At 40.8% G+C, this 27,239-nt stretch overlaps 1 protein-coding gene across 2 annotated transcripts in view; it reads right to left on the bottom strand.

Moving 5' to 3' along the window:
- Window positions 1-27,089, bottom strand: part of GALNT11 (polypeptide N-acetylgalactosaminyltransferase 11) — a 54,224-nt gene extending 27,135 nt beyond the window's left edge. For both annotated transcript variants that reach the window (XR_012624037.1, XM_074831352.1), the window contains exons 1-4: window positions 26,974-27,089; window positions 10,135-10,467; window positions 6,178-6,301; window positions 4,069-4,235 (exon numbers count right to left, since the gene is read on the bottom strand). Coding sequence is in view for 1 of the 2 variants with exons in the window: in XM_074831352.1 (XP_074687453.1) it covers window positions 4,069-4,235; window positions 6,178-6,301; window positions 10,135-10,429 (586 nt within the window). In the remaining variant the exon portion in view is untranslated. The remainder of the gene's footprint in view (window positions 1-4,068; window positions 4,236-6,177; window positions 6,302-10,134; window positions 10,468-26,973) is intronic.
- Window positions 27,090-27,239: the final 150 nt, after the last annotated feature.

Below are 27,239 nucleotides of genomic sequence, written 5' to 3'. Positions count from 1 at the left end.
GACCATACCACTGGGCCTTCCACAGGGTGCATTCCTGCTGATAAGCACTTCCTTGTATTTTCCCAATTAACTTTTTATATGCTGCCACTGTCTCAGGTTTTACGCTTAGCCTCGGTTTCCTGAATACAGACTGGATTGTGATATTTCTGTTCTGTTTGCAAAGCCTTTTGTACAATATGACTCAAGTTAACTGGGACTACTAGACTCTATACTAAAAGGAATTACTGCTGCTAAAAAAAAAAAGGCACTGTGCAAAGAAATAGAGTTTCCAAATTCTTCTCATGGTGACTGTCATTTGCAGCAGAAGTAACGAAAACCCTTTCACATGTTCCATACACTAAAACAAATGACTACACCTTTAAAAAGAAGCAGGAAGACACATTCTATTATCTGTATCTGCTTAGCTGATACAACAGCAGATACAAAGTACAACTCACTCACAGGCTGTTGCTTTTCTAAAAATCCCTAGGATCAAAGACACTTCTGGCAAGCATGTGCTTTTGAAGGACAGCAAAGTTCACTGAAATCTATAAGCATGACTGTAAGTTGAGTAACATTAATGGCACTTTTAAGAGTAAAATTGCCATAAAAAGTAAAAATACTTTTTTCACCTGAGGAAACCTGAGTGGTTTCTAACATTAAAGCAGGACCACTGAAGAGAAGATGGACACATGAAGACTGATGTGATAGGAAAACACAAGTTAATAAGCTTATGGAGGAATAAAAAGCAATATAAAATGAGAAAGAAAAACAAAAAGCCAGCTGAGACTTCATAGAGAACCTGGATATAGAGAGGCAGACAGACTTTCAACAGAAAGGAATTTTATTATTCTGATGAATAAAAGGAATACATATTATTATTCCGATGAATGTCAGTTCAAACATTAAAGTTTCTATTAACAAGATTAAATGTCAAAGGAATATATTTGGAAGCCAGGGCTGTAACCTTCAGGAAGTACAAGAACTTTCAGGCAGGAAGACTGAAAAGGAGATTCCCAGGAGCAGCTCCAAAGGTTAAGATCTCAGCCTTTGCACTGCAAGGCGGCATTGTGAATCAAGAATCAGATAGCAAATATGGTGCTAGAGAATATTCTAGGACAAAGAAAAGTCTCTGAGAGACTCAGACAGGATTCATTTGGGTCACAGGAATTCTCTCCCCTGGCCTTGAATGTGACATCATATGCCAGAGATAATAGGAAAGATTTTTTTGGAGAAAGTCTCCTAGAAAGTTGATGAAATAAAGTCATCTCCAGGGTGCTACCCAAATGAGATACCCAAATAAGCAGAATAGAAGGATTTGCAAACCTAAAATAAACTACTGCTTGAATCATTCTTCACCTGATGTACCATAGCAAGGGAAAGACAGTGTACAACTGCAGAAAACAAAGGGCTAGCACAAAGCAGAAAAGGTCAGTTATCAAACTCAGCACTTAGGGCAGATAAGGCTACATGAAAGGACATAAAATACAAGAGGAAATAGATTTGCATGTGCAAACTTCTGAAAACAGCAGGGGAAATAAAAAAGGTCATGTCTATACCGGTAGCTAAATCAGGCCCACAACACAGGCTTGAGCAGCAGAATGCAAAAGCCAGTAGTACCTAAAGGGCTAACATGCTCTCAGCAAACAGTTTTGACCTGGACAAACTAGCATTCTGCTGGAAACTGTGCCTAGCCATTGCCTGGGACTGAACATATCATGGACCATTCTCAACAGGCAGTTTAGTCTCAGACACCTTTTGAGGTTTGCGTTGTCTGATGTGTTCTTGTGTGTCAGCTTCACATCCACTGGGAAGACTGATTTCTTCCGACATAACCCAAAAAATTGCTTCAATATAGGCTGCCTGAGAAATTTTGCTCCAAGGAGAGAATTGCTTCCTTTTAGTCAGTAGAGTCTCTACTTTAGCCACTATCTTGCTCCGTATCTATGGAACGAAGGCTCCTCCAAACAAGAGAAATCTTGGATGGGAATCAGGGGTGTTATTGTTTCAAAGTACTGAGTTGCAGACAATTTCCTCCTTTTCTGTTCTTCAATCTCTTCTTCTGCATAGAAGAATGCTTCCACTAACAGCCTTCGACATATCCTGTAGGCTGTTCCATAACAGGTAAAGCCTAAAGCAGGGAAAAAAAGAAATCCTGACTTGCAACAAAGGGTAAGAAAAATATAACAGTGGGCTCAGCTGAGCCATGGAAATGCCTGCTTAGCTAGTAAGACTATTGATGATTGAGTGTAAGAAGCTTTGAGGCAAAACTAGATGCAAAGACCCAAGCTTTGCACAACAGCACTGATGTGCAGCAGAGTTCCTGTATTTAAAGCTGAAAAAATAGGCAGAATTTCATCTAAGATACCATTTCAGGATGTATGCAACGTAGGGAAAATGGGAAAGCATTTTAAAAAAAGATAATATCAGAGAGGCATAGAGATTAAGCAACCTGCTCAAGCTCACATGAGATCCATGGCACAACCAAAGCCTTTGCCCATTTCCTCAGCCACCAAACCAGCTTTGCCATTCTTCAGCTGTAAAATTCCATCCGTTAAAACTAAGCAGCAGTGCAAACATCAGTAGTATCGTCATCATCCAGAGCAGTAATTCTCTGTATAAACAATATCTCCTCCCATCTTCGGCTTCAAAACATGTTTATTTGAAGTCAAAAAGGCAAAAGTTGCTACTTGAATGTTTTGAACCCAATTTGGCCTTCAAATTAGCAACAGACCAGAAGAGTGATGGCATTACTGCCTGAACACAGGCTTTAACCAAATGTATTACCACTATCAAAAGGCTGAGTTTTGAAGCAAGCTTAGTTCTGAATATGAAGGTTACAAAACTTTAAAACAACAAATTGCACAAGAGACTTTGTAGCAAAGAGTGCGTATAGCTTCCAAAACACAAAACAAAAGCTTTTAAATATTACGCATTCTTATCAGCCAGGGATGGAGTGTTTGATCTTTGTTCTCTCCTGTATCTTAACATTTGATCTGACCTCAGAGAAATTAACTAGCCGCATAACAAGAGAATTTCATTCTACATTATACATATCTAATCAGCCTCTTAGAGCAAGTGAGGCCTTAACTCAGAAACCAAACAATGAGACCAAGGCAGCTAATTATATGTACTAAAGAATACAATCTAAAAACCATTTTAAAAATGCAAGAAGTTGTGGACTTGTTCAGAGGCAAGCAGGGAACTTGCACAGTCCTGCTGGCAAGTACCACTACACTAACACATTCCTCAACAGGCATTTCACTTCTGAAGTGCCAAAACACTTGAATTTTGTGTCTGTCTTTGCCTTGTCCATCGTTCGAGAGAAAAATGCCAAAGCATCAATCTTTCAACAACAGCAAAGCAATTCTGCAAGGTCTACCCCTCTAGGGCCCCTTCCAGACTGAGGGAGCAGAGAGGCTGCTCCAACCAAGAGCCAGGGACAGCTACTCCTAGGGTGGCCACAAGAGGCTGTGCGAGAGCCACGCAAAGCCCTCCCAGCAAAGGCTGAGCTCCATCCCAGCACGCCACCAGTCTGAAATGCTGAGCAAGTACAGAAAACTGACGCGCTGTTTCCATAGTGCCACATCAACTAATTTGCAAGACGGCAGCTGAGACTATGTGCATTCAATTCCTTTCTGATGCATCCCCACAGTTAGTATTGGCCACAAAGTTTACGGAAATATCAGTGTAATCTGCTCCGAGCATCAGAGCAGCCCAAGCAAGGTACTGCTAAAACCAGTTAAACACAGTTAAAATAGTTAAACACAGCTGAACTATAACCGCCCCCCTCTGCAAACACACACTCCTCATTATTAGCTTTGAAACCTGTTTTTGAATGTTAAAATCTGTATGATACACAGCTCATCAGTAAAATAGCACTGGTGCCAAAGGGGATGTCATCTTGGGCTTCTCAGAACATCATGCAGCTCTATCGGCTGGCACTTTTTGGAGATGCACTGCAGTACAAATTGGTTTTGCATCATGGCTTCCATGTTTTTATTATGACCAGTCAATAAAGCACAGGAAGAGACAGGAAGGTCACAAAGTGTAAGCACTGACCAAAATATTACTGAAAGGTTCTCTCACCCAATTCACTGTTGTCATCCACCAAAATAATTTCATGAAGAAGGTGTGCAGGAGTGCGATCCAGGACACTGTGCACCGTGCGAAGCAGGGCAGAAAGTGCTTCATTGTAGAAACAGATAACAACACTGGCAGAGGGCAGATCAGAAGGGTAGGACTTCTCTCTACATCTGCAAACAGATATATAGTAGTTACCACTTTATTTCAGGGGGATTTCCATAGGGCTACTGAAACTTCATAAATAACACACAAACATTAAATGTGTAGGAAGAACCCCTAACTTGCACATGAAGAGCCCAGATGTATAACATCTATAGTAGACCTCAGCATAGTCAGTTACTCTCCACATAATACAGACTTATAATTAACATTGCTGCTTGTCAGAAAACAGAGGATATGATGGATTGGGGTGGGAGTGAGAATCACAGATCCTCAAGACAAACAAGAGAAAACAGTAAGGGCTTGTTTTAGCTGTCACAATACTGTCTAGTACCCTCGGGTAGCTCAGACATGTGCAGGAATGGCAAATATGACATGAGGCCTACCAAAACAACATCACTTTATTGGCCACTTGCCGGAGACTACCCAGAATACCTCCAATGGTGCCAAATACCCATTTAGACAACCAAGGTTGGGATTCAGCCTGCAGATTAAGGCACTTAAGTCTAGTCACTGCTGTCAGTGGATTCCAGATAGCATTCAGCTCACCCTACGGCTGACAAGTGCAGTTTGTGAGCTGAAGAGCTCTGTGTGCTCCGTTAACTGGACTTGACAGGATCTCTGCTAATTATAATAAAAGCAGAGACAACTGACTAACATGCAGCTATCTGAATTTAAGCATCTTAATCTGCAAGCTGACTCCCACTCAAAGCAGATCATTCTTTCTTTCTCCTTTTCAAATTTTGTCCATACATCTAATAGGGCACAGTATCACAGAATAATGCCATATGAAGATGCCAGGCACGAAGGAATCCAGTAAAAATAAGAAACTATAAATGAAAACCTAGAAGTATACAAGAAGAGTCTTCTCTGACTTGGAATGAACTCAGCTCTTGGGAGAGACATTTCAGCAAGTACAATTCACTACATTTACACACACCAGAGAAAACACTAGAAAAATAGATGCAGGTTTATTTAATTTTCAATTAAATGTTGGGGGGGTTTTGTTGTTACAATGGTGGTTTTTTTCCCCTTCATATGCATCAGATTATAGAAAAAAAAAAAATCTGCTTTTCAATAGAAAGTATTCAGAGCAGTGCAATCCAGATACCAAGCAAGGACTTGAACTGAGAAACAGAGCACCTTTGGTCATCAGTCATTCTTCTACCTTACCCTCTGTAGGCTTACAACAAATGTGAAATAGCACATAAGGTGAAAGTCTCTCATTAACTTGGGCACTGGAACATTTAATGTCCATCTTTCAAAGGTACCAAACAGAATTATAGCATCTCTTCTGGTAGTTACAGTACTAAGTATGTCAAAATGAAGCTTAAAAAAATAAAAAATTGTATTATGTTTTAAGTAACTGAGTACACAGCTAGCAAGATGAGATATAGGAAGCATAATTGTAGTATTGCTGGAAAGAAAGTTTGATTCCTAGGACTCTTCCACAATGACTTTTATTTGAAGTATTTTTGGAATCTTGTTTCCTATCAAAATAGCTGTCTGCCAATCCTACTACTCACAAAAATTAAATTAATATAATAAAATTTGAATAAGTGTATATCCAATCTAGCTCTTCATTAAGCATTCTTAAAGTGAATTAAGAATTGGGAATTTGCTTTCAGGGAGTAGTAATCTTTCTTTTTTCATGAAGCCTGGTTTATGTGGGGCTTTACTTATCACATACCTTTTCCAGCTGGCAAAAAAATTAGATCTCCAGAAACAACACTCAGTCAAAAGAGACAGAAGAGACCAAAGAATAAAAATAAAACCTCAAGCACTCCTGTTTAAAGAGCTGGAAATCTGCCTCCAGCGACACAGGAGGCTGAAAGAGTATCTAACAGACACGTAATACCAAAAATGTTAAGATACTACATCAGGTATAATGTGAGTAACAAGCCCTTAAGCACATGAAATTATACTATATCCCCTCCAAAAATTAGTATATACTTTGCATCTCTTGTATCAGGCACGTCCCTGTGGTATCCGAGTCGATTACTGATAAGCATATTGAAAGCATGCTTCTGATAGCCCAAGTCTCTCACTTCCTGATCTTCTTCATTAAAAATCATTCCTGCAAAAGAAACGTGCCAGGATCAGTTAACAGACTCAAAAATACCCTTTGGAAACAATCAAGGATTGAAATGTATGCTTTAACCTCCCCTAAAATCCATTATGTTCTTCAAAAATCCCTCTGGTTTTGCAGAGTGTATTTTTGTGCAACTATTTTTGTTACCCTTCACAAATATGCAGGACTTAAGAGTAGCCCTGGCAACTGTAATAAAATGAAATCATTCTCCAAAGACTGAGGGTTCCATTGTGTTTATTGCCTTACCAGACACACTCCCTTCACTTAAATGGCCTCTAATTCTTAGCACCACCTAAAAACCAACATCAAACAAGCAACAGAGGATAGACTTTGGCACACAATGAATCAGCACTTATCCATACAGATGAAGGGTCTGTAATGGTATTTTTGAGACAGAAAAGACATTTACAGTGGTAGAAAAACCCTCACAGCAGCAGCTCCAGTTTCATGCAGTTTTCTCAAGTCTGCAGCAACATAAAAATAGCTATGAAAAAATGTAAAATTCTTGTTTCTCTCACCCGGGAGTTTGACAGCAAGTAAAATAGCAACAGAGCTAGCTGTTTCTCTGTTGATTATTGCAGGAGAAGCAGCAACCGTTGCTGAGCATGGCAGAGGCAGCAACTGCTGGTATACATAAGTACACTGCTAGAGGCCAAGGTTGAAATGCTCAATGCCATCCTGCCTGCCTTGACTCAGTGTCACGGGCTTCTCTCTCACTGAGCCATATACTCACCAGTGTGAATAGAAAAGTATTATGGTGCTTCACTCAACTCTTTCACAGAGAAAGAAGAGGAAGAGGAGGGAAGCAGTAGCCACCACCTGTGTCAGCTAGCCACTTCTGCAACAATTCAGAGAAATTACTTTTATTGTCTCTGATCAGCTGGCCACCAGAATGAGATGCATATATCCTCTTCAGCTATTATCAAGCTACAGATGCAATTTCACTGAAATTTCCTTACAAGAAGTGAGCAAGGATCATGTAATTTATCTCCTTCCACCCTGCTCATCATCTCCATATGGTTCAAAATCTGCAGAAAATAATTAACAAGGGGATTCCTCATTCACATGCTATCATACGTCCAGGATAATATGTTCCATACAAAGGATAGTATGTTTCATACAATCACAGACTAATTTAGGTTGGGACACCTGGTCTAATCCCCTGCTCAAAGCAGGTCCAGCTAGATCAGGCTGCTCAGAACTTGTCCAGTTAAGTTTAGAAAGCCTCCAGTATCTCCAAGGATGCAGATTCTACCACCTCTTCATGTCCCCTTTCAAGCATTTGACCACCATCTCACTGAAAATGTCTTTCCTCTTATCTAACTGTAATCTCTCCCTTGCTCCAATTTCTTACCATAATCCCATGCACCTCTGGAAAGAGTCTGGCTCCGTCTTCCCTACAGCCTCCCATTAAGTTGCTGTTGACAGCAATAAAATCTCACCCCTTCTTTGGCCTTCTCTCTAAGGCAGAATAAACCCAATCCTCTCAGCCACTCTTCATACCTCACGTTCTCCAGTTTTCAACAGCTACGCAAAAGCCAGCTGAGCTCATACCCAGAGAAAATGAGATGGGTTATAAAACAGAACACAAGAAAGGTCATTTAAAAAAGTTTTGAAGCTTTCTTCCTTTCCCAACAAGTAGTCCTGGCTGGCCTTCAGAGCACAGCTGTGTCACTACCAGTTGTGTTTCAGCAACAAAGTCTACCTGTAGGTACATGATCTTCTAGAGGGAATTCTGTGCATCCACATTCCCACCATTTACATTTCCCACCCTGCTGCTTTTAGTCTTGAGTACGGCAATTGCAGTGCAGCTGCGCTATCAAACACCTCAAGAGTAGATGCCTTGACATTTGTGCAGGACCAAGTGGGAAGCACTGGGTAATAATACCCGCAAAAGATGTGGTGACTGACTGCCATGCTCATGGATGAGTGCCCCCACTCTGGATAAGTTGCATTGCTGGGGCAGGAATGAGGCCGGTTTACAGTGGCAGTGCCACTCTTCCAGCACCAACGGTCTAAAGGGGTCAGTCAGTCCTCCTCTGAACCGTGTGCATTTCCAAACTAAGGTTTCCAGCTTGTCAGTTCAGACACCCAGCGCAATCACTCTTGAACACTCAGCACCACAGTAACACTGTGCCACTGGGTCAGCTTAAAACATTTTCTTCATACAAAGCATGAGCTTAAGAAACACATACCAAATGTTTCATTCTACAATCCATCCATACCCAACCACTAACTACTTTTTTCTACTCTTCTGATTATAGATAAGAATTTTTATAATATTTTTAAAACATTCTCATGAAGAACAATATCCTAAATGCATGCAAAAGGCCTGAAAGATTTCAGTTCAAACAGCAGATAAACACCCTTGGAAAATAAGGGCTTTGCAACTGAAGCATCAGTATAGGCTTTACTTCAGCAGCATTATGTGGCTCTCAGATTAATTGAAAAAAAAAAAAGAAAAAAAGAAAAGAGATTGCCATACCAGATGACAGTTTGTTTTTTGCTATCATATGCCAACTTTTCTTTCATTTTTTTTGCTTTGCATGTTTATCACTGCCCTAGCCTAGATAGACAGGAAGCCCTTTCCTGCAGCACCTGATCTAATTCTAACAGAGAGCCAGCTGCCTACTGATGATTCATGTAGAATTTATCCTGGCACTATAACTCCCCTTGGCTTTCACCAACCAAACCAGACACTCGGTTTGAAGATCAAGGGACTTTTCAGTTAAAAAGCTCCGATTTCTTTCCTGGCCCATGCTGAATAGTTGGAAAGAAATGGCCACCTGTGGACTGGCCTTCACCTCACTTGGCTCTCATGTTTTTTTGCAGGGAACTGATAAACATTTGTAATGCCACAGGGCAACACGAATTTGCATTTTTCCTACATATTCACACAGGTCTAACAATTCAGAAACGCAAGTTTGGTAAAGTTCTATAAACTCTCAAAGCTTGGGATCCAAACATTCATCCAAAGTAATGATAGAGGACTTGAGTCAGGTATGAGTATTAAACTCCTGCCTATGAAGGTTACTATGCCATATTTCCCGAAGAAGCAGCGGAAACCAATACCACAACACTCAGTTTCTGCCTCCAGACTTAAAGCAAGTTTGCAAGCCAGTACGCAACATGTCCCAGTTTGCACATCTGAACACAGCAGCAAATAAGCTGTAAGCAGTTAAACATACAAAGCATTTTAGTTTGAAAGGCAAGTTTGGAAGACAAACCTAAATCATCTCATTGATGAAATATGCTCCAATGAAACACACAGACCTTTGTTGGTACAAAGTAAGCAGGATTCAGCCTGACCCACTGTCATCTCAATAAATCTTTCACTGTAATTTTTCCCCACACACATTTCTTGTAGATGATTTCATACTCCAAGGATATTCTCCAACTCAACGGGTCCTCTTCATTGTGTATTGTTATCAAGCTATTTTTAATTGCTGCATATGAGCAGAGCTTCTCTGTAGCTAATTAAAGTTTATGTATTTGAGCACAATTAATATAGGAGTAAGATATAAAACAAGCATACACTGAACTCCAAAAGCAAGAACTACATCAAGGGTAGACACCTTGCTGTAATCCACTCCCCATTAACACTTACACAGCACAGCTGTAAATGTTAGGAATAGTATATTTTGGATTAAACACAGTAGAATGGATTTCAAGTAATTCCTAATGAAGAAAGCCACTAGGTTTAACAAACACAAGGACTTCATTATACAATTTTCCCCAAGATCCTTTACAAACACCCTTATTATCTCATTTCTTCTACTGTTTTAATAAATTTGTCACCAACACTGAAGACCACTTACCCATTTCAGGAGAGAATTCTACCTCTCCCTTAACTGGGTCCTGGACATGATTTCCAAGAGGATTTCCTATCTTATTCTCTTTCTGTTGCAATTCGGGTATATGAACTGGCCCCCGTGTAAAACGGGGGTAGAATTTTTTTGGAAATGGCCTCTGAGGTTCCAGCCCCTTGATGGGCACATTCTTGAAGGATTGGTTTTCTTCACTGAAGTTGAAATAAACAAAGAGCAGAAGTGTCCAGGTCACAGATGTGAAAAGGCACCCATAGCAGAAATAGCGAAGTGTGACACTTCCCATTGTAGACTTAGCATCATTGAGGACCCATTCTCAATTACCTGAAAGAGAGTGAAAATACACATTTTGAGAGTGCTGCCTGTTACCTCATCAGTTCTATACATTAGGAAATGCATTCTATAGGTTACTCTCCCATTAAATGATTTTGGGAACTTTAAGCACAGACCTTAAGAATTAAATCTCATTTCACTTTTCCATTAAAAAAAATAAACACGATCAGTTTGCGCATTCTGTGTAGATACTACTGCTTTAAAACATGAAGCAAACAATCACTAAGAGCCCAGTGACACACTGCAATTAAAGATAAAAATTATTAATTTTTTCTCGCAATAGTCATATAATTATCTCTTCCACAACAGTATATTCCTTGTATGCCTGCATTCATCTAAACATATCATTATTTAACTAAATGTACCACACACAGGGAACCAATTCTTCACAGAATGGTTGAGGTTGGAAGGAACATCTGGAGGTCACCTTGTCCGACTCCCTTGCTCAGGCAGGGCCACCTCGAGACAGTTGTCCAAGAACATGTCCACACATGTCCATTTTTTTACTTTCTATCCTAAAGCATGGAATGAGAGAACACAGACTCAAGAAGCTACACAGTTCAGTCCTCCTTGTCCAAATTTAAGAACAGCCATCATGAGTGCCCCAGAAATTCCATAAATCATGGAGTGCGATTTAACAACACATAATACCAAGATAGTCCCATTTACAGATACTCTTCTCTGCAGAAAGAAGCAGATATGAAAAAAGAAAATAGCAAAAACCTCCAATGTAATTTCCTGTGTTCCTACAGGCCCCTGCAGACTCCAGAAGAGCTTCCATACTCCCTGGAGGAGATGCCCACCTAGAGCTGGAAGGAAGCAACCCAGCCCAGAGTTTTACTTTAGGCACCCATCCACTAACATAAGTTCCCCAAACTATATTGAAAATTACTATTGTAAGCAAATCCCTGAAGTGAAGCATATGAAGCTGGCAATATCATCTTCTTTGTGGCCCAGAAGAATCAGGTAAAGTTTCTGGAGTTTCTCAAATCTAAAAAAAGGCCCCCCAAAAAAACATGCAGCTCAGTTCCCAAAATGAAGAAAAACACTAACTCAAAGAATTAGATTTCTCTCATCATTATCTAAACACAACAAATTCTTTGCATAGTAACAAAAAGCCAGGAAACCATTTAATCACCTTTTAATTAACAAAACATTTGTTTTAAGAAAACAAAATATTGGGGTAGAAGTCAAGGGTTCATGCTGATGCATTTTTCAGACTTCTCAAAAAGTCAGAAACTACCAGAAGCCTGCCAGGCTGACCCAAAAAGAACAAACCACAGCAACATTTATGAGTACAAACAGATTATTCCCTTCTCAATACGGAAAACTACTAAACAGAGGTAGAAGGCATTCATGATCCCGAAGAAACCTATAAAGATCCCACTTATTTTGGCAATGTAATTCTGAGTCCTAAGTGACTTGCAACCAAAAGAATACACGTCAAAATTCAAGCTCACATTTCCCAGACTGCAGCAGGTCATTGTCTCTCTTCCAAAAATAAAATATCCAAAGTAAAATAATGCAAAAAAATCCCAAACCAAACAACCTCCTCATAAATAATTTACCCATTACTCTTACCATGTCAAACTCCCTCACTTCAGCGAGGCAACAACCTACGCAGCAGTTAAACCCAAGGAGCTTAAAAAGGTCTTAATGGTTTAAATCTCATACTGACCCTGTGCATATAGATGAATTGCATGCTCTGTGAAACAGGCTCTTTCTCTAACACTACCACACAGAAGTCTTGCTGCTTAACTGCAGAGCCATGAAATTAGTCAGGCAACAAATGCTCTGGGTCAGAAACGATTAAAACAACCCCTCATTCTAGCTAGCAGAATGGGTTTACCAGTTGGAGAAGTACAGATCAATCCCCAATGCCTTATTCCCTGTGCTAACAGGGGTCAATGATCATACCAAGGCAAATCAAATCTAGGCTCAGAAAAAGCACATTAGGCTGCAAAGGAGCAAGATTAGATAAACAGTTATATCCTCCCATTATAATAATTCTTCTTGCCAGGCAGTCTGCAGACAATTAATACTTATCCATAAAAGACAATCTGGGTGCTTGCCAGGTTTTTTTTGCACTGCCACAAGGAGGTCATCTGCTGTAAAACTTGTCCAAGCCTAATATGCTGTTCCTCAAAACCTGCTAGTGTTGTTTTTCCATTCACTATGGTAACACAGATGTACAATTCTAACATCATGGCACATGCACTTATATTGTAGAACAGAACTGATCTAGTAAGACAAAAATTACTGTAACAGAGAAGGAATCTTTTCATTTCAGAGCTGTTTAAGGATACATCTATACTGCAGCTCACACAGGAAAACCAAAGATAATCCTTGCTCTCAGGTAACAGTAGGAAGACAGGCACACAGAGCAGAATTCATCATGGACTAAGTACTTCCTCAACTTCTTGCATCTCTTTTACAGCTCAGAGCTCCACCTTGCTGCTGTGGCACTTCTAGCCACACTAAATTTTGCTGTGACCAACATCAGGCATACTCAGATTAAAGAGGAAGGGATAAATTACTAATCATCAGAGTGAAAAGATGGCTGTACAAGTCTTCCATCTCCAGAAAGCCCTCTGACCAGGCTGAAAGTGCACATTTGGTTACTGTTACAAAAGCAACAAACGCAAACCTGAGCGTGATATTAATTCCACACGCTCCTTGCCAGAGCGGAACTGCTTCACCTTCTTTTCCCTTCCTTCACTCTTCTGCAGTTTTGTAGAAGGATACAAAGGTTGAAACACTGCACTTAAATCAAATGACAGAACCTCTACAATGCAGAAAACTAGGCCCTTTCAGTAGCTTGCTACTCGACCAAGACATTTAATAATTCATTTGGCAGGAAAATACAGACTCGCTGTTTATTTTCTTTAAGTACCAAATGTTTTGTTAGACACTTAATTTTGAAGGCAGAATGGAAAAAATTTAAACTCTGCCTATGAAAAGCACATTAATGCTTACTAGTTTACTTTATTCACTAACACATATGCATTTACACAACCACCGTCCTATGGATTCCAACTACTTCTACCATTTGAGCAGCCACAAGAGTCATAATCTGCATCAGAGCTGCACACTCCAGCTTTAAACAGTTTTAGGTTGACCATGACTTCTTATAGCTGTGTTTTAGCAAACAGGCCACAGTAGGTTTTCAAGTCCTAAGCAGTGTCAGTCCTGCTTGGGACCTCTCTGAGGAATCAGGGGCACTTTCCAGCCCTGTGCTTTTATGCACAAAAAGTACAATCACATTAATCCATCTCCACCTCTCCTCAATATACCAAGAAACAAGTATCCCTTCACTCATGTCAGCATCCACCAAAAAAAAAAATAACCACCTTGATACATGTCAGAGGGAGGGAGGAGAGAATACTTCAGCTGGTCACAAGGACCCAGGAGGAAACACTCAGTTCACGTAGGCAGCCACTTGGCCCTCGATTCTTACCTCACCCATCTCCCTATCCATGACTTCCTTCTGCAAACCATCTAGACATGGTGAATAAAAGCCTTACCCTGTCTGGACTCCTTTGCTCTCCAGTTCTTTGAAGAGTTCCAAAACACACGCTTTGCCAATTTACCCAACAACTGTCTCTGACTACATATGCATAGTCACAATACCCTGATGATTGTCTTAAATGTCCATCCTCTCCCAGTTGGCTTCTTCAAGTAGAATTTTGAAACTTAAGAGAAGCCAAACCTTTTTTTTTCTCCTTTTTTTCTCACCTTTTTTTTTAATGGAGACGAGCTGTTCCTGAATACAAGAGATGAAAAGGATATGCCAAAGTATTAGTATCTTCCTCAGCTCTGATACACACTGCATGAGAAAAACAGATGACACATACATTTTTAACTCAACAGCCCTAAAGCTCTGCTAATGCAAGCAGAGCTAGCAGGTTTGAACAGCTAGATAGAAATAACTTAAATCAAAAAAGCAGAATTGCATTATCCAGATAATAATGTCAATGGTCTCATAACACTAATTTTCACCTATGCAATAAATACTGTAACACTGAGTCCAGCCACCAATAAATGGCTATTTGGACAGTACAGTTAAAACCCATTTCTATCTATTTATTCAAACGCAAACAAAAACACTGATTTCCATTACATAAAAAAGATCTATAATTTAAACGTATCAAGAAGGATTGTTTCACAATACAGATCCTCACAGATTTTACTGGAAATTGAGACTAGGCTTGAAGGGTCTATCGTGTTTCTCCCCTTCATTTCTGAAAAGCAACATAGCTGCCAAAAGGAATTTTCCAAAATACCTCAAACAATTCCCTTTACCAAAAACTCATGTAGTAACATCGAGAATGAACAGAAGACATCTCCTCTCCCTTGGCAATATAGGAGCTTTCACAGCAAATAAGAAGTGATAACACCTTTAAGTATTTTACAAGCATTCATTCACACACACAAGTTCCTAATAATACATGGAGTTGATGATTGTTCACATCAGTATACTTAGGAATCCAGAGATACTTCAACATGACAAATAGATATCATTCAAGTTGGGAGCACCTCCTACATCAGGTAACTACAATCCATTTTGGAAGCAACTGGGGTGATCAAGAAAGGAAAAAATTTATCTTAGAAGCTGCCCCCATCAGCATCAGCTCAGAAGAGGCCAAGACTAAAGGCACAGTATTCTGAGAATTTCTAATCAAATATTCTGTTTTTCAGTCTCTCCCCTGTTGCTCTGTTTTGACTGTCATATATTTATTGCCTGATAGTTTTCAGACTTTGGCAAAGCCTTGGAACTCAGTTTGCAGACCCACATGCCAGAAATGCCAAGAGTAAAATATTTCTCTCCAATTTCCATTAATTCCAGTACAGAACTCTCCAATTCTTGCACAAGTAGTAAATAATTGATTTTTTAAAAGAGAACTATAAAAGTTAAATATTAGTAACTTAGTAAAAGTCTCTGAAAGTCAACCAATTGCAAAGCCGAAAAAAAACAAACCTCCAGGAGCCTACCTGCCAAACTTGAGCTTCAGTAATTACTGTGCAATACTGTTTTCCACGTCACACCGGCTTCTTGTAGCATCCTTACACCACCACCATGATATTCATTTCATCAAACCCAGTAACATTTACATTCATTTAATAATTGGCCCAACAATACAACTCTGTTTCCCCAGACAGCCCAGAAGAGTTTGTCAACAGTAACCTGTGCAGCTCTAACACTGGCCCAATGTGTTAGCCTTCAATACTTTCAATGAAAAAAAATGCCAACCACATTTCACAATATTTTGGCTTAAAGAGCAAAAGTAGCTACAGGCTCTATGACTTGCCACTGCTTAAACACTGACATCTGCTTGGATTAACCTCAACAGTTTAGTAAACACACCGTATGACTAGATATTTCATGACTGTGCCAAAGCTCATGTTTGTCAAAGGTCAAACAGAGGATCAGATTAACCTCAAGATTTTTGAAATAAGAGTAAGAATTACTTGAGAAAACCTTAAAGTCTGCTTGTAGCTTTTCCAAGAACAGCTTTTCTTCTAAAAAAAATTTAAAAATCGAAGACAGATACACAACTCATACTACCCAGATTCCCTGCAAGACTGTCTGTGTATTTTGGACCTATATTAAGGCAAGGAACAGATGTGTATAATGTGTATAATTTTTACTTTGTTATTTATTTTGGGGAGAAAAAAATCCAAGATGATAAAGTAACACTACTTACAAATGCAATTTTGCTCTTTTAACAGCCTTAACTCTATATATATTTCTTGGCCCCCAAAATGTTATGGCTACCGTCGCTCCTCTTCCAAAACAAGCATCAGCATGAACAGGCTTTCCTATTTTTTTGTTGAATCACTAGCAAACAGCAGCATTAACAGTATGATGAACAGAGGCCAGATTAGGAAGAAGTAGTACTTCAATAATACACTCATCACACTGAGATGCCATTCACAGTAGCTTCTGCGCTTTCATGAATTTTTTTTTCCAGGCATCCTTCACATTTCAACCAGTCTTAAGGGAGTGTTACAGTTAATAGACTAGCAAGATGAAAAAGGGACACCTTAGACAGCTTTTGTTTCAGACTCAACACACATCACTAGGAGCAACACCCATTGAACATACATTCAGAACAAAAGCCAGAGATATTTCCAAATAAAAACTTAGTGCTTCATGTGCTCCAGAATCGAAGTGCCAATCCAATATAATTCTGTATTAAAAAATCCCTCCTACTGGATTGTTTTAGCACTAAATTGGATCTACCTGCCAATTTGTTTTTCATTAAAAACATGAATTTTTGACCTTACAGAAGGGATAGGTCATTGTACTTTATGAATTAAGTGGCTATTTTTGACACAATATAGGCAGGTAACTGCTCATGTAAAGACAGGTTGGGCCTACAGGAACCTACCTCATGACATTCAGCAAGGACAAATGCTAAGTGCTGCACCTGGGACAGACAAACTCCCTGGCCACTGCCACAGCCTGGGGAACAGCTCTACAGAGAAAGACCTGGGAGCCAGCAGCATGCCCTCGCAGCAAGGACAGCTGAGAGCATGCAGGCTTATCAACAGGATCACAACCAGCTGACCGAAGGATGCAGTCACACCACCCCACGCAGCACACAGACTACTGTACCCAGTTTGAGATTTGCAGGTACAAGACAGACATCAGTAAACTGGAGTGAGTTCAGTGGAAGGCCACCAAGATGGTCACGGGCTGGAACACTTGCCCTGCAAGGGGAAGCTGAGGACGCTCAGTAGCTTCTGCCTGCAGAAGAGACAGCTTTGCAGGGGGGGGCCCAAAAAGCAGCCTGCTGCTACCAACCGGGATGTTATCAAGAAAACAGAACCAGGCTATTTAGTGAGGTGCAAGGTGGGAGAACGAGAGTTAAAAAAGACTAATATAACTCCAGTCACAGCAACTCTCATTCACAGAAATAGACCATGGACCACAGGCTGTCCTATTGCATAAGATCAGTGTTCCCATTCATTTTAATGAGATGACACATTAAGATCTATTTTTAATTAGCCTCCAAGTCACTTTTAAATGCAACTTTAAAAGCTTTGAGAGCCAAGAGTTTAGTCATTTCAGCACAGCTATACAAATCCATGTCATACAACCTAAAATAAATCCTCCTGGAATGAATACAAAATTTTGATCAATCCTTTACAGATAAATAATCTTAAAATAACAATAACGTTCACTATACTTTATAAATAAAGGCACATAGGTTAGTTGCATGAATTGTTGAAGACCTAAGAAACTATGAGTATACTAAGTCTGAAAAGCATAAAGTGTTTTAGGAAAAATTTTAAAATTCCTCTTCTTTATGTCTTTAGGTTCTCACCCCTCACTATTTTACCATTCTCAAATGACTCACATACTCATTTGTATTTCATTTTTTGGACTTTAACCAGAGATGTCTAAATATTGCATACTATCGTTTTAAATCTGTGGACTATATATTGAAACGCCTCCTCTAGGAACAGAACTTTACTTATCAAGCTTTTTGGAATTTCTCAACTCCAGTAAAAAAGCTTTACTTAGCAGGCTGCCATACCAGAATGAATGCAAACACTAGCATTTTTGTAAGAAAAATGTGAAGTTCCTTCTTTACCCACCTCCATTTCAAATGCTCCCTTAAAGAAATTTTAAAGTATCTTCTACAGTAACATCTTTCACTTCTTTGTCAACAACAAAACATACTAGTTTTTTCCTTACTGGTAAAGGATAGCTTTCTCCCCACATACCACTCCTCTCCAAGGAGTGAGAGTATTTCGCAAGGACTCTCATTTAAGGACACTATTTTAATGGAAAAAGCAGTTAAAAGTTTTGCACAGAAAAAGTTTCATAAGAGTCAGGATCACATGTTAACAAACAGCAGAAAAGAACACCAGTTTTAGTTACAACCAGTGGTACAACATTGCATCAAGAAAAGTAACATAATAGTCCAGTCTGATTAGAGAAAGCAAGTACACTTGGATTAGAAACATGATCTTACCAAAATCCTAGTGCTCAATACCGAGTAAGTGCTACACAGTAGACAGCTTCACGCTGCTGCAGTGTCCTCATTCCCCTCCAGAAAAGCTACTGGTTTCCCAAAGCACAGTTATATGCATGGAATTTTCTTACCTGTCCCCCTAACAAACGTTGCACGCTAGGGCTGCTCAGCTGGATGGTACCTTAAACCATCTGGCATATAAACACATGTTATGCCATTCATGGGAGTCCTAAGAATACTTTCTTCCTTTCTGTTGCTAATAAATACTTTCTTCCCATTGAAACAGTGAGATTTTCTTCTCATTAGCAAAACCAGGTCTCAAGAAAGCCAGAATTTTCATGTACTCTCCAAAGAAAGATGCATGCATTTTGTAATACAGCCCTTCCTTCTTCACGTATAGCTTAGAAAACAGCAAGATTAACACACCCACACTGACAACTTCTTTTTCAATACATCTCTCACATTAAAGATCCACATACCTAAATATTAGTTTAACAACCCTCCAGCACTATATACAAATGCAAAATGTAAGAGAGCTTACAAGGTCAACTACACACAAGTAAGCTCCTTAATACCTTTTCTAAATGTTTAAAATCTACTTATCTATTTCTTGCATTTTATGTCTGCAAAGCTCACCAAAATAACAGTAAAAATACAGATGCATGCAAAATAATTAGAGGAGACACACTTCTGCATGAGCAGCTGAACGGAATAACACTCACCTTTTTCCAGAACAGTCGGCACTAAAGAGACAGTGCAAGGTTACATAGTGAAAACACATTTACTGCAGTAGCAGTCAAATCCAGTTGGTGTCTTCATTCTCAGCGAACAATAAAACGCTGAGCCTGAAACTTAACACTTTGTTGCTGAGTACTGCTTGCAAGTCCTAACTGGGAATGGGGTAACAAACACAAGCTTCTCTATGACAACAGGCTAATTTGGATGGGTCTTAGGACACGAATGCTGCAAAGTTATTTCTCATTTGACTGCATACACTGCGCCAAGAGTACCGATCTATTTTTCTATGTTTGGGGGTTTTTTTCATCCCTTTTATTTTTTCCTTTTTTTCAGCTGATGCATGATCCATATGGATCCATGGATTTGGCAGCTTAAAAAAGACTGGTCATTTTACTGCCTCTCACTAGGGAAGCATAATCAATCAGTGTATTTCTAGGGCATTCTTCATCATAATATCAATGGATTAGACCACAGTAATGCTAGAGAAAATGATCATTAAGTTGTATACAAATTTAAATTCTAAAAATTCCTTTACTCCTCATTTTCCAAATCACTAGTAATTTTACAAAGTTTCTACCTTTTGACTGAAATTTTCTAGGTATGCTTTCTGTTCATCTTAAGAAATTTTCATCAAAAGTGCTTTGGGCTTTCTTCCAGTCTTTTACAAGCAAAGTGAAAACACATTTTCCAATTTAAAAAAAAAAAAAAAAGAGAAAAAAAAGAATTCAGACTTCATTTGTACAGCCCTCCTGCCAAAAAAGCTGGCAGCAAATTTGGCAACAAAACAGACCTCACTGAAGTACTTTTGAGTGGGACAGTGAAAACTGGGGTTGACCAGTCTCAATTTTAAACCTGTGACTACTGACCATGGACACTTTATTTGTCACAATATTTTTCTCAAATCCCAGTTCTGCAGTTAGCTCCAAGCAGACATCTACCATCCACTTGTGCAGAGCTCAGTATTGAAATCGACATCTGTATACAAAAAAGTACACAAAAGACATCTCCAAACTCAGACTAGAAACTTCAAAAGACTTCATCTGAACATGTATAAAATGTAGTAACTTAACTGCAGCAGGTTTGCTAGTACTACAAAATTGGAAACTGCCTTAATGAGAATGGTTACATTGCATCTTGTCCTGCAGCATCAGATTACAGAATACATAGGTCTCCAAGCTTACTTTCCACAAATCATAAAAGCCTACTTCTTTTCTCTTTTTCCACAGGGTTTTCTTTTCCAATATGCAGGAACTTACATTAAAAGACATCAGAAGTGCCATGTTTGGATCCCAGACCCGTTACATTCACTTACAGTCAGTTGTCAGAAATCACCACAGTAAGACAGCACTAGCCTGTCAGCTACTTGCTATAGCACTGCAGTCTGCCCTTGCAACTTAGTTTGGTTAGCCCTGGATCAAACAACTTTATGGAGCCTGAGTAACTGATATTAGCATGCATAGACATTATTTGGTTTTAGAAAAAAAAAAAAAAAAAAAAAGATATGAAATGTAGCACCAGAACCATGAGTGAGGTTAAAACAAGTTACAGTTTAAATCCCCAAACTGTCTGATAGGAAAATACGTAACTTATTCTGAACTGCTCAGAGTTCTTAACTCCTGTTACATTTCTCCACGCTATTAAGAGATGGCACTATCTTAGAGATTTCCTCAATACATCATGTTCTAACTGTGTTTTCCTGGGCAGATGGCCATTGTTAAAAAAAGTAGAACTGAAAGAAATACTAAAAAGCAGGCGCTGAATTGAATTCAACGTCCATTAGCATGTCCAGAAACAAAGGTCACTTGGAGTTTTTCACTTCAAGCTTTAGACAGAGTCCACAATGCCCATGCCATCTGGAACAGCAGAGGAATGGGACTTTCATTTTTACCAGTAAGAAACTCTTAGAGAACCCCCAAAACCCTGCAGTCTCCTTACTTTTGGATCTATTTTCTCAGCAGAAGTTTAAAGCAATATCTGTACACAGGTTTCTATTTCTCTCATATTCTCACTAGTGTCTCCAGCATAGACACATATAAGAAGGGAATCCTAAGGATATAAACCTACTATGCGGTTCTCTCCAACTCACTGACTGAACCAGGACACCTGTACAGTTATCAGATTGACTATGGGACTTTCTGGTTGAACCATCTGCTCTGCTACAGATTTTGATGAGATCCTTAGCAACTCAGTGTCTCAGCTCTCACCTATAAAACCTGAGGCATGCATTAAGGTGAATACATCGAAGGTTCTGAGGTGACAGTAACCAGAGATGATACAAATACCACGCAGAGCTCTGGGTTATAACAGCAATAACTCACACCTTCTCCTCCCCCAGCAAACCTATTTCTAAACTATACTAGCAAACTCTTGCACAGGAAACATTCTTTTTCCTTAATACAATACAGTTATACTAACAAAGAGGTAACCATTGCTGGTACAACCATACTTACAGATGGAGTCAGTGAAAACGCTTTCACTCACACATCTAAACTAAGCTATCAATTTAACAGAAGCTTATCTTGCTAAATATTGTATTTGACAATAGGGTAGGGGTTTTCCAAATTCTATTAACATGCTTCTGAAAAAAACAATTTTGTGGTCATTAACTGTTGGATCAGAATGATGAAGCACTAGCATAAAGAGATTTTATACTGTCTGTAAAGAGAGCAAACTTCTGAAAGTTATGCCAAAAATTAATTTTCTTTGTCTTTCATTCCCTTCTACATGTTCTTAAAGACTCAATCTCTCCTTCTCCAAAGAAATCCCTTTGAGGAAAGAGTTGCAGACCACTCCTTTTCCATCCCGTTGGTCACTTTTCTTCTACTTATCTATTGCCAATGTTTCTAATGGGAAAACATACTCAGGATTTTGATGTTGAAATCACAGATGTTGCAACACAATGAATAGCAGATCAAAAATACATTTTCCCTCTTCACTAGGAGCCATGCTTTCCAGAACACTGCTAGCATAGGAGGTTAGCGTGCAATCCAAAGCTTAGCCTTCTCCTGCTTCACAAGTGATGAGTCTCAGCATCTGCTGACACAAGAGGTAAGAGATTCATGCTAACTGACAAAATTAAAGGTATTCCAGGAAACAGAAAACTAAAGAAAGCACTTCTAGAAAGCAAATTCACTAACAAATACAAGACGTATCAACAGACAGTGACATCATTTGTCCTTGATGTTACACTTCAGGAATTAGCAAAATAATCAAAATACCTACAAAGATTGATTCATAAGAGGTTGTGTAACAGGATAGTTTCGTGTTTCCTGGAAAAGGATCTCTGTTTTAATTAAGGTCACCTCCAAGGTTTAAAGCATCTAATTTAATCCTTGTCTGCACAAGAAAATCTGTGTCATTCAGCCAAGCAATACTTGGATGGTTGTACATAAACTAAAAAGACGACCTCTATGAACATGCTCCTAACATTCATTAAGTATTTGCTTAAATCAGTTTGGCACGTAACAATCATTTACTGAGGTAACTTCTTTTTAGCATGCCTCAGCAAGCTTAACCTGTCAATTTAAAATTTGACTTTTTAAATGGTACAGTGTCTCATAGTTGAAGTCTTAGGAATGACAAAAAGTTACTGCAGGTAAGCAGTTACCTCCCATCAGCTGCTCTGAAACATTTCTTTATGTACATAACCCTTCCTCCCTCTTGCACAGCAAGAAAAATTTTGTCTAACTCCATGGCAAGAGGAGTTAGAGCATGCACACTACCAGTCACTGTAGCACAGCCGATAAGGTATAACTTGTCATGGCAAACCTTCAATCTCAGAAATGCAGAACTTGCAACATCACTACTGCCATGAGACAGAAAACCACAACAGGTCACCTGCTCCAAACTTAGCTTAGAGCCACCAAAGACATCAAAGTACCTACCTGTGAGCACTATGGGGTAGAGGGGTCTAGACTCCTCCCTAGCCTGCACATCTATTTCTTGCTCATACTACAGAGCATAAAGCAGGCAGTACAAAGTCCTGAGGTTCCCTGCATTAGGGGTTACTAGCTAGCATAAGCAACAGAAATGTTGATTCACCCCGGAGCACTGTATTCCAGTTTCAAACATGTGAAGTATCTGCCTGCCAAAACCCCAAACTGCACAAGAAAGGGCTGAGACACAGCACATCACTCTTACAGGCACTTCAATTCATACTCCACATTTCAGTAACACCATCAGTCATTTAGCCTACAGACTTAGCATATTTTCACATCTCAGGGAAGAAGTTCAGAAGTTCATACAACAAAATATCTGAAACTTAGTATACTTGAAGTCAACTTTTTGAAAGTTGACTTCAACTGATTGAAACAGTATGATCAGCTTCCTAATTTCCCCCCTATTTGTTGTAGTCTACTCCTAGTTTTTAGTTTTCAAATAAAGTATTTACACTAATTATTAAACAGTGCTGACTCACATGAGAAACATGCTAGAGCACAGCTGAAGGATGTGGTGGATACTATTAACTCTTACACAAAATAAGCTGAACAAATGCATTTGCTCATACTGCTAAACAGTGGTTTAACAGACAAGGCCTTTGTACTGACAGTACTTTATACATTAACGCAGTAGCTGCAAGAGCAGATGCATTCATCTCCATAACCCACTGTACGTTTTGAAAAGAAACCTTAGATAAGAATCAAGACAGTTTATCTACCTCCCACACACTAACAGGGATTGAAACAGACTTCACCCCTGTAATATCTTTTGAGAAGAATAAACAAATTAATTTCTGCACTTGAAATACATGAACATACTTCTGCTCTTCCACAGCATGCAACTTCATTGTATTGCAGCACCTCTTCAAAATGAATGCTAAAGAAAATTACTTGATTTTAAGGATACCTGTGACTGTGGTATTGCCTCGGCAGACAAATGGAACTGTTTAGGAAGTCGATAAACTGAACTGTCACTGAAAGGAATGATTGTATTTTTTCAAATTTTTACCTTTTCCCTTCAGCTGGAAGTCTCCCCATACTTCTCTGCCTCAGTAATCAACACACAGCTGCCACACTACCAAACTCAGCCTGCCAGCTGCTCAGACTGCAACGTTTTCACAGTACCTTCCAAGGTAACATAACTAAAGAAAGAATGATCCTCCCTCTGTTCTTGTCACCCCCACAGCACCCTATTCTTTCTCGCCGGAAGATCCGAAATCCCTGGTTTTACTATCTGCTCAGATACTTCTAATCTCATCCATCTGACCCACAGTTTGCCCTGCTCCACACACATGCCCTATAACTACCATTAAAAATTTGGGTTTTCTAGCACTTACTATGAGGAAGCATGCTTCATATAAATTAATTTTCAAAATACTAATAATTCATCTTTATTTCCCTTACCATGCTGTTTCAGGGCTTTCTTCCTCCTCAAAAGCTTGAGTCACACCTACTGTTATTTTACATCATTATGAAAATGATGAACAGACCCATTCCCAAAAACTACTGTCACACAGCAGCTTATCAGGAACTCTTTCCAGTTTTACTCCTATGCATAATGGAGTATCAATTTGTATCCTCTGAGACAAAGTGGTTAGATAGCAGAAGATAGGCAACAGGCCCTGAAATCTGCAGTCAGAATCTCTTAAACCAGAACATGTCACTTAGCCTGATGGCTTCCTCATCTGAGGCTGAGAGATGAAGGCTCATTAGAGCTGCAGTGTTATTTCTTTCCTTCCCTGCTGCAGAAGAGCTCCTAAAACTCTGCAGGAGCTTATCTTTACCCAGAGATGAGGAAAAGCTTATGCAGAAGGCATGCAGTTCTTCACAGACAGTTATACTGGGGGAGGCCAATTGCTTGTTAATCAAAAGCCTCTTATCTGGAACCACCTGGACCTTTATGCTGTTCTAAAATGAGGTCTGGGAATCCCAGCCAGACTATTTCACATATGCAGAGGTTTTCTACAGTGTAGCGGGGCAGAAACATTCTGTCAGGGAGAGGTTGGTACCATCCTTTCCTCAGCACAGCCTGCACTTGGATCAGCTTAAGCTAATCAGCGATGTCTGAGAGCAGTTTCCTATTAAGACGAGATCCATGTGAAAGAAAAAAAAAAGCAGATGCTCGATCAGAAAGTATTCAAGAATATTTAATGTCACTTACAGACTACTCTTTCTAAGTAAGGACAGAAGAAATTGATCTTATGTTGAAATATATTTTCCAGGAAAAAAAAAAAAAGGCACAATGGCAAGAGTGCTGATGATCCTGCCCACCTGCACAATTACTGTACTGGCATTGAGAGATTTCACCATTCCTTCAAACAGAAGCAATATTCCAAATACATGGGAGCAAACAAATAAGCACAAACTGTTTACAGAACAGCAACAAAGCCAGGTCATGATACTGAAAAGAAGTCCGGATACAGTTCGGCAGAGATGCTGTACTAGACAGCATTAGTGTTTTCATTAGACTCAATGGCAGTTTTAAGGCTGACACCTATGAAGAAGCAAATGAAGGTGAAACAGCTATCTGGAAAGCCGGCTTCTGAACGTAGTGTTTGCTTCCAATGCCACACTACAGCACAGAAGAACCTGAACTTCTAAGCTCCCCATTACCAGCAGCACGCTGCTTTTGGTTGCTTGCTCAGCTCAGTTTGATTTCATGCAAACAAGGGACCAGAGAATCTTTCTCTATACCTACAAGTAACTTGGAGACAGTTATTTTGCAATCAGTATTTTCTGTTGCAGCCTTCCTTATGAGCTTTAACACAGAAAAAGAAAGAAAAACACCACATGGCAATGGGAACTGACTAGAAGGGCTGGAGACCAGCCACAGAGAATAACACATACTTGCAAGAAGAAAAGGGAGCCTCAATCTTGCAAAGTATATACTGAAAACCTCGGGAAGAAAAAAGGAGAAACGGTTTAAAAATAAATTCCCCAGTCATAAAGATAAACAAGCTTTAATATATCACGGGGTTAAAGAGCCCTCCAAAAAGCAACGCCAGCCCTCGCCCTGCAAACGAATCAATGAAAGGAGCAGCGCCAGCAAAACTAACACGTACGGATGGTCACATTTTGGGCTGACAGTTGCATAGTTTCAGTCTACCTGCAGGCGGGCTGCTGCTCCTTCACATGCATTTAAAGACAAGTCCGTTGTCTTCCACCCTGTACCGCACAACCCACACCGGCCCCACCGTCTCTCCCAGGGAGCGCTGCTGGTCAGGTCCAACTAACAGCCCTCCCCATAGGGCCGGCTCACCCAGCGACCCAACCGAGCGCAGCCTTCCCGCTGCAAACTCACACCGCTGACTTCAGGGGGAGCCTCCGGGACGCAGGAGTCGCTGCCCCCAGGACAGGCTCCGCCGCCTCCCTCAGGGCAGGCGGGAAAACGACCGGGGCCGGCCTGATCCCGCCACCGGCCCCGGCCCCTCACCCCCGGGGCTGCCCTCACCCCGGCCCCGGCCCCTCACCCCGGCCCCGGCCCCTCACCCCCGGGCCCCGGCCCCTCACCCCCGGCGCTGCCCCTCACCCCGGCCCCGGCCCCTCACCCCCGGGCCCCGGCCCCTCACCCCCGGCGCGGCCCCTCACCCCGCCACCGGCCCCTCACCCCCGGGGCTGCCCCTCACCCCGCCACCGGCCCCTCACCCCCGGCGCTGCCCCTCACCCCGCCACCGGCCCCTCACCCCCGAGGCTGCCCCTCACACTGGCGCCAGTTCCCCCGCCGGGACCGCCTCCCGTCACACCGCCACCACCGGCCCTGTTCCTCACAACCCCGGAGCCGCCACACACCCCACACCACCCCCGCACCTGCGTGGCGGGGGTGGCCCCGCACTCACCGCGGCGGCTGCCGGTGGGACGCGGCGGCGGCGGCGGCATTGCCATCGCCCCTCCGCCCGCCCCGTGCCTTCGGCGGCGGCGGCGGCGGCGCGCACCGCTCGCGCGCGGCGGCGGCGCCACGTGACCGCTCCCGCCACCTCCTCCTTCCCCGGCCGGCGCCGTCACGTGAAGCGGCCGGGGCGCGGCCGCCATGACAGGCGGGGATGGGGCGGCCTGAGAAGATGGCGAGCGTTGGAGGGGGAGGGAGGTGGCTCTGCGGGGCGCC

Source organism: Strix aluco, chromosome 1 (genome assembly GCF_031877795.1).
Source record: "Strix aluco isolate bStrAlu1 chromosome 1, bStrAlu1.hap1, whole genome shotgun sequence".
Taxonomy (NCBI): Eukaryota; Metazoa; Chordata; class Aves; order Strigiformes; family Strigidae; genus Strix; species Strix aluco.
Note: the sequence above shows the minus strand (reverse complement) of the source record. Positions and strands in the feature narration are given on the sequence as shown.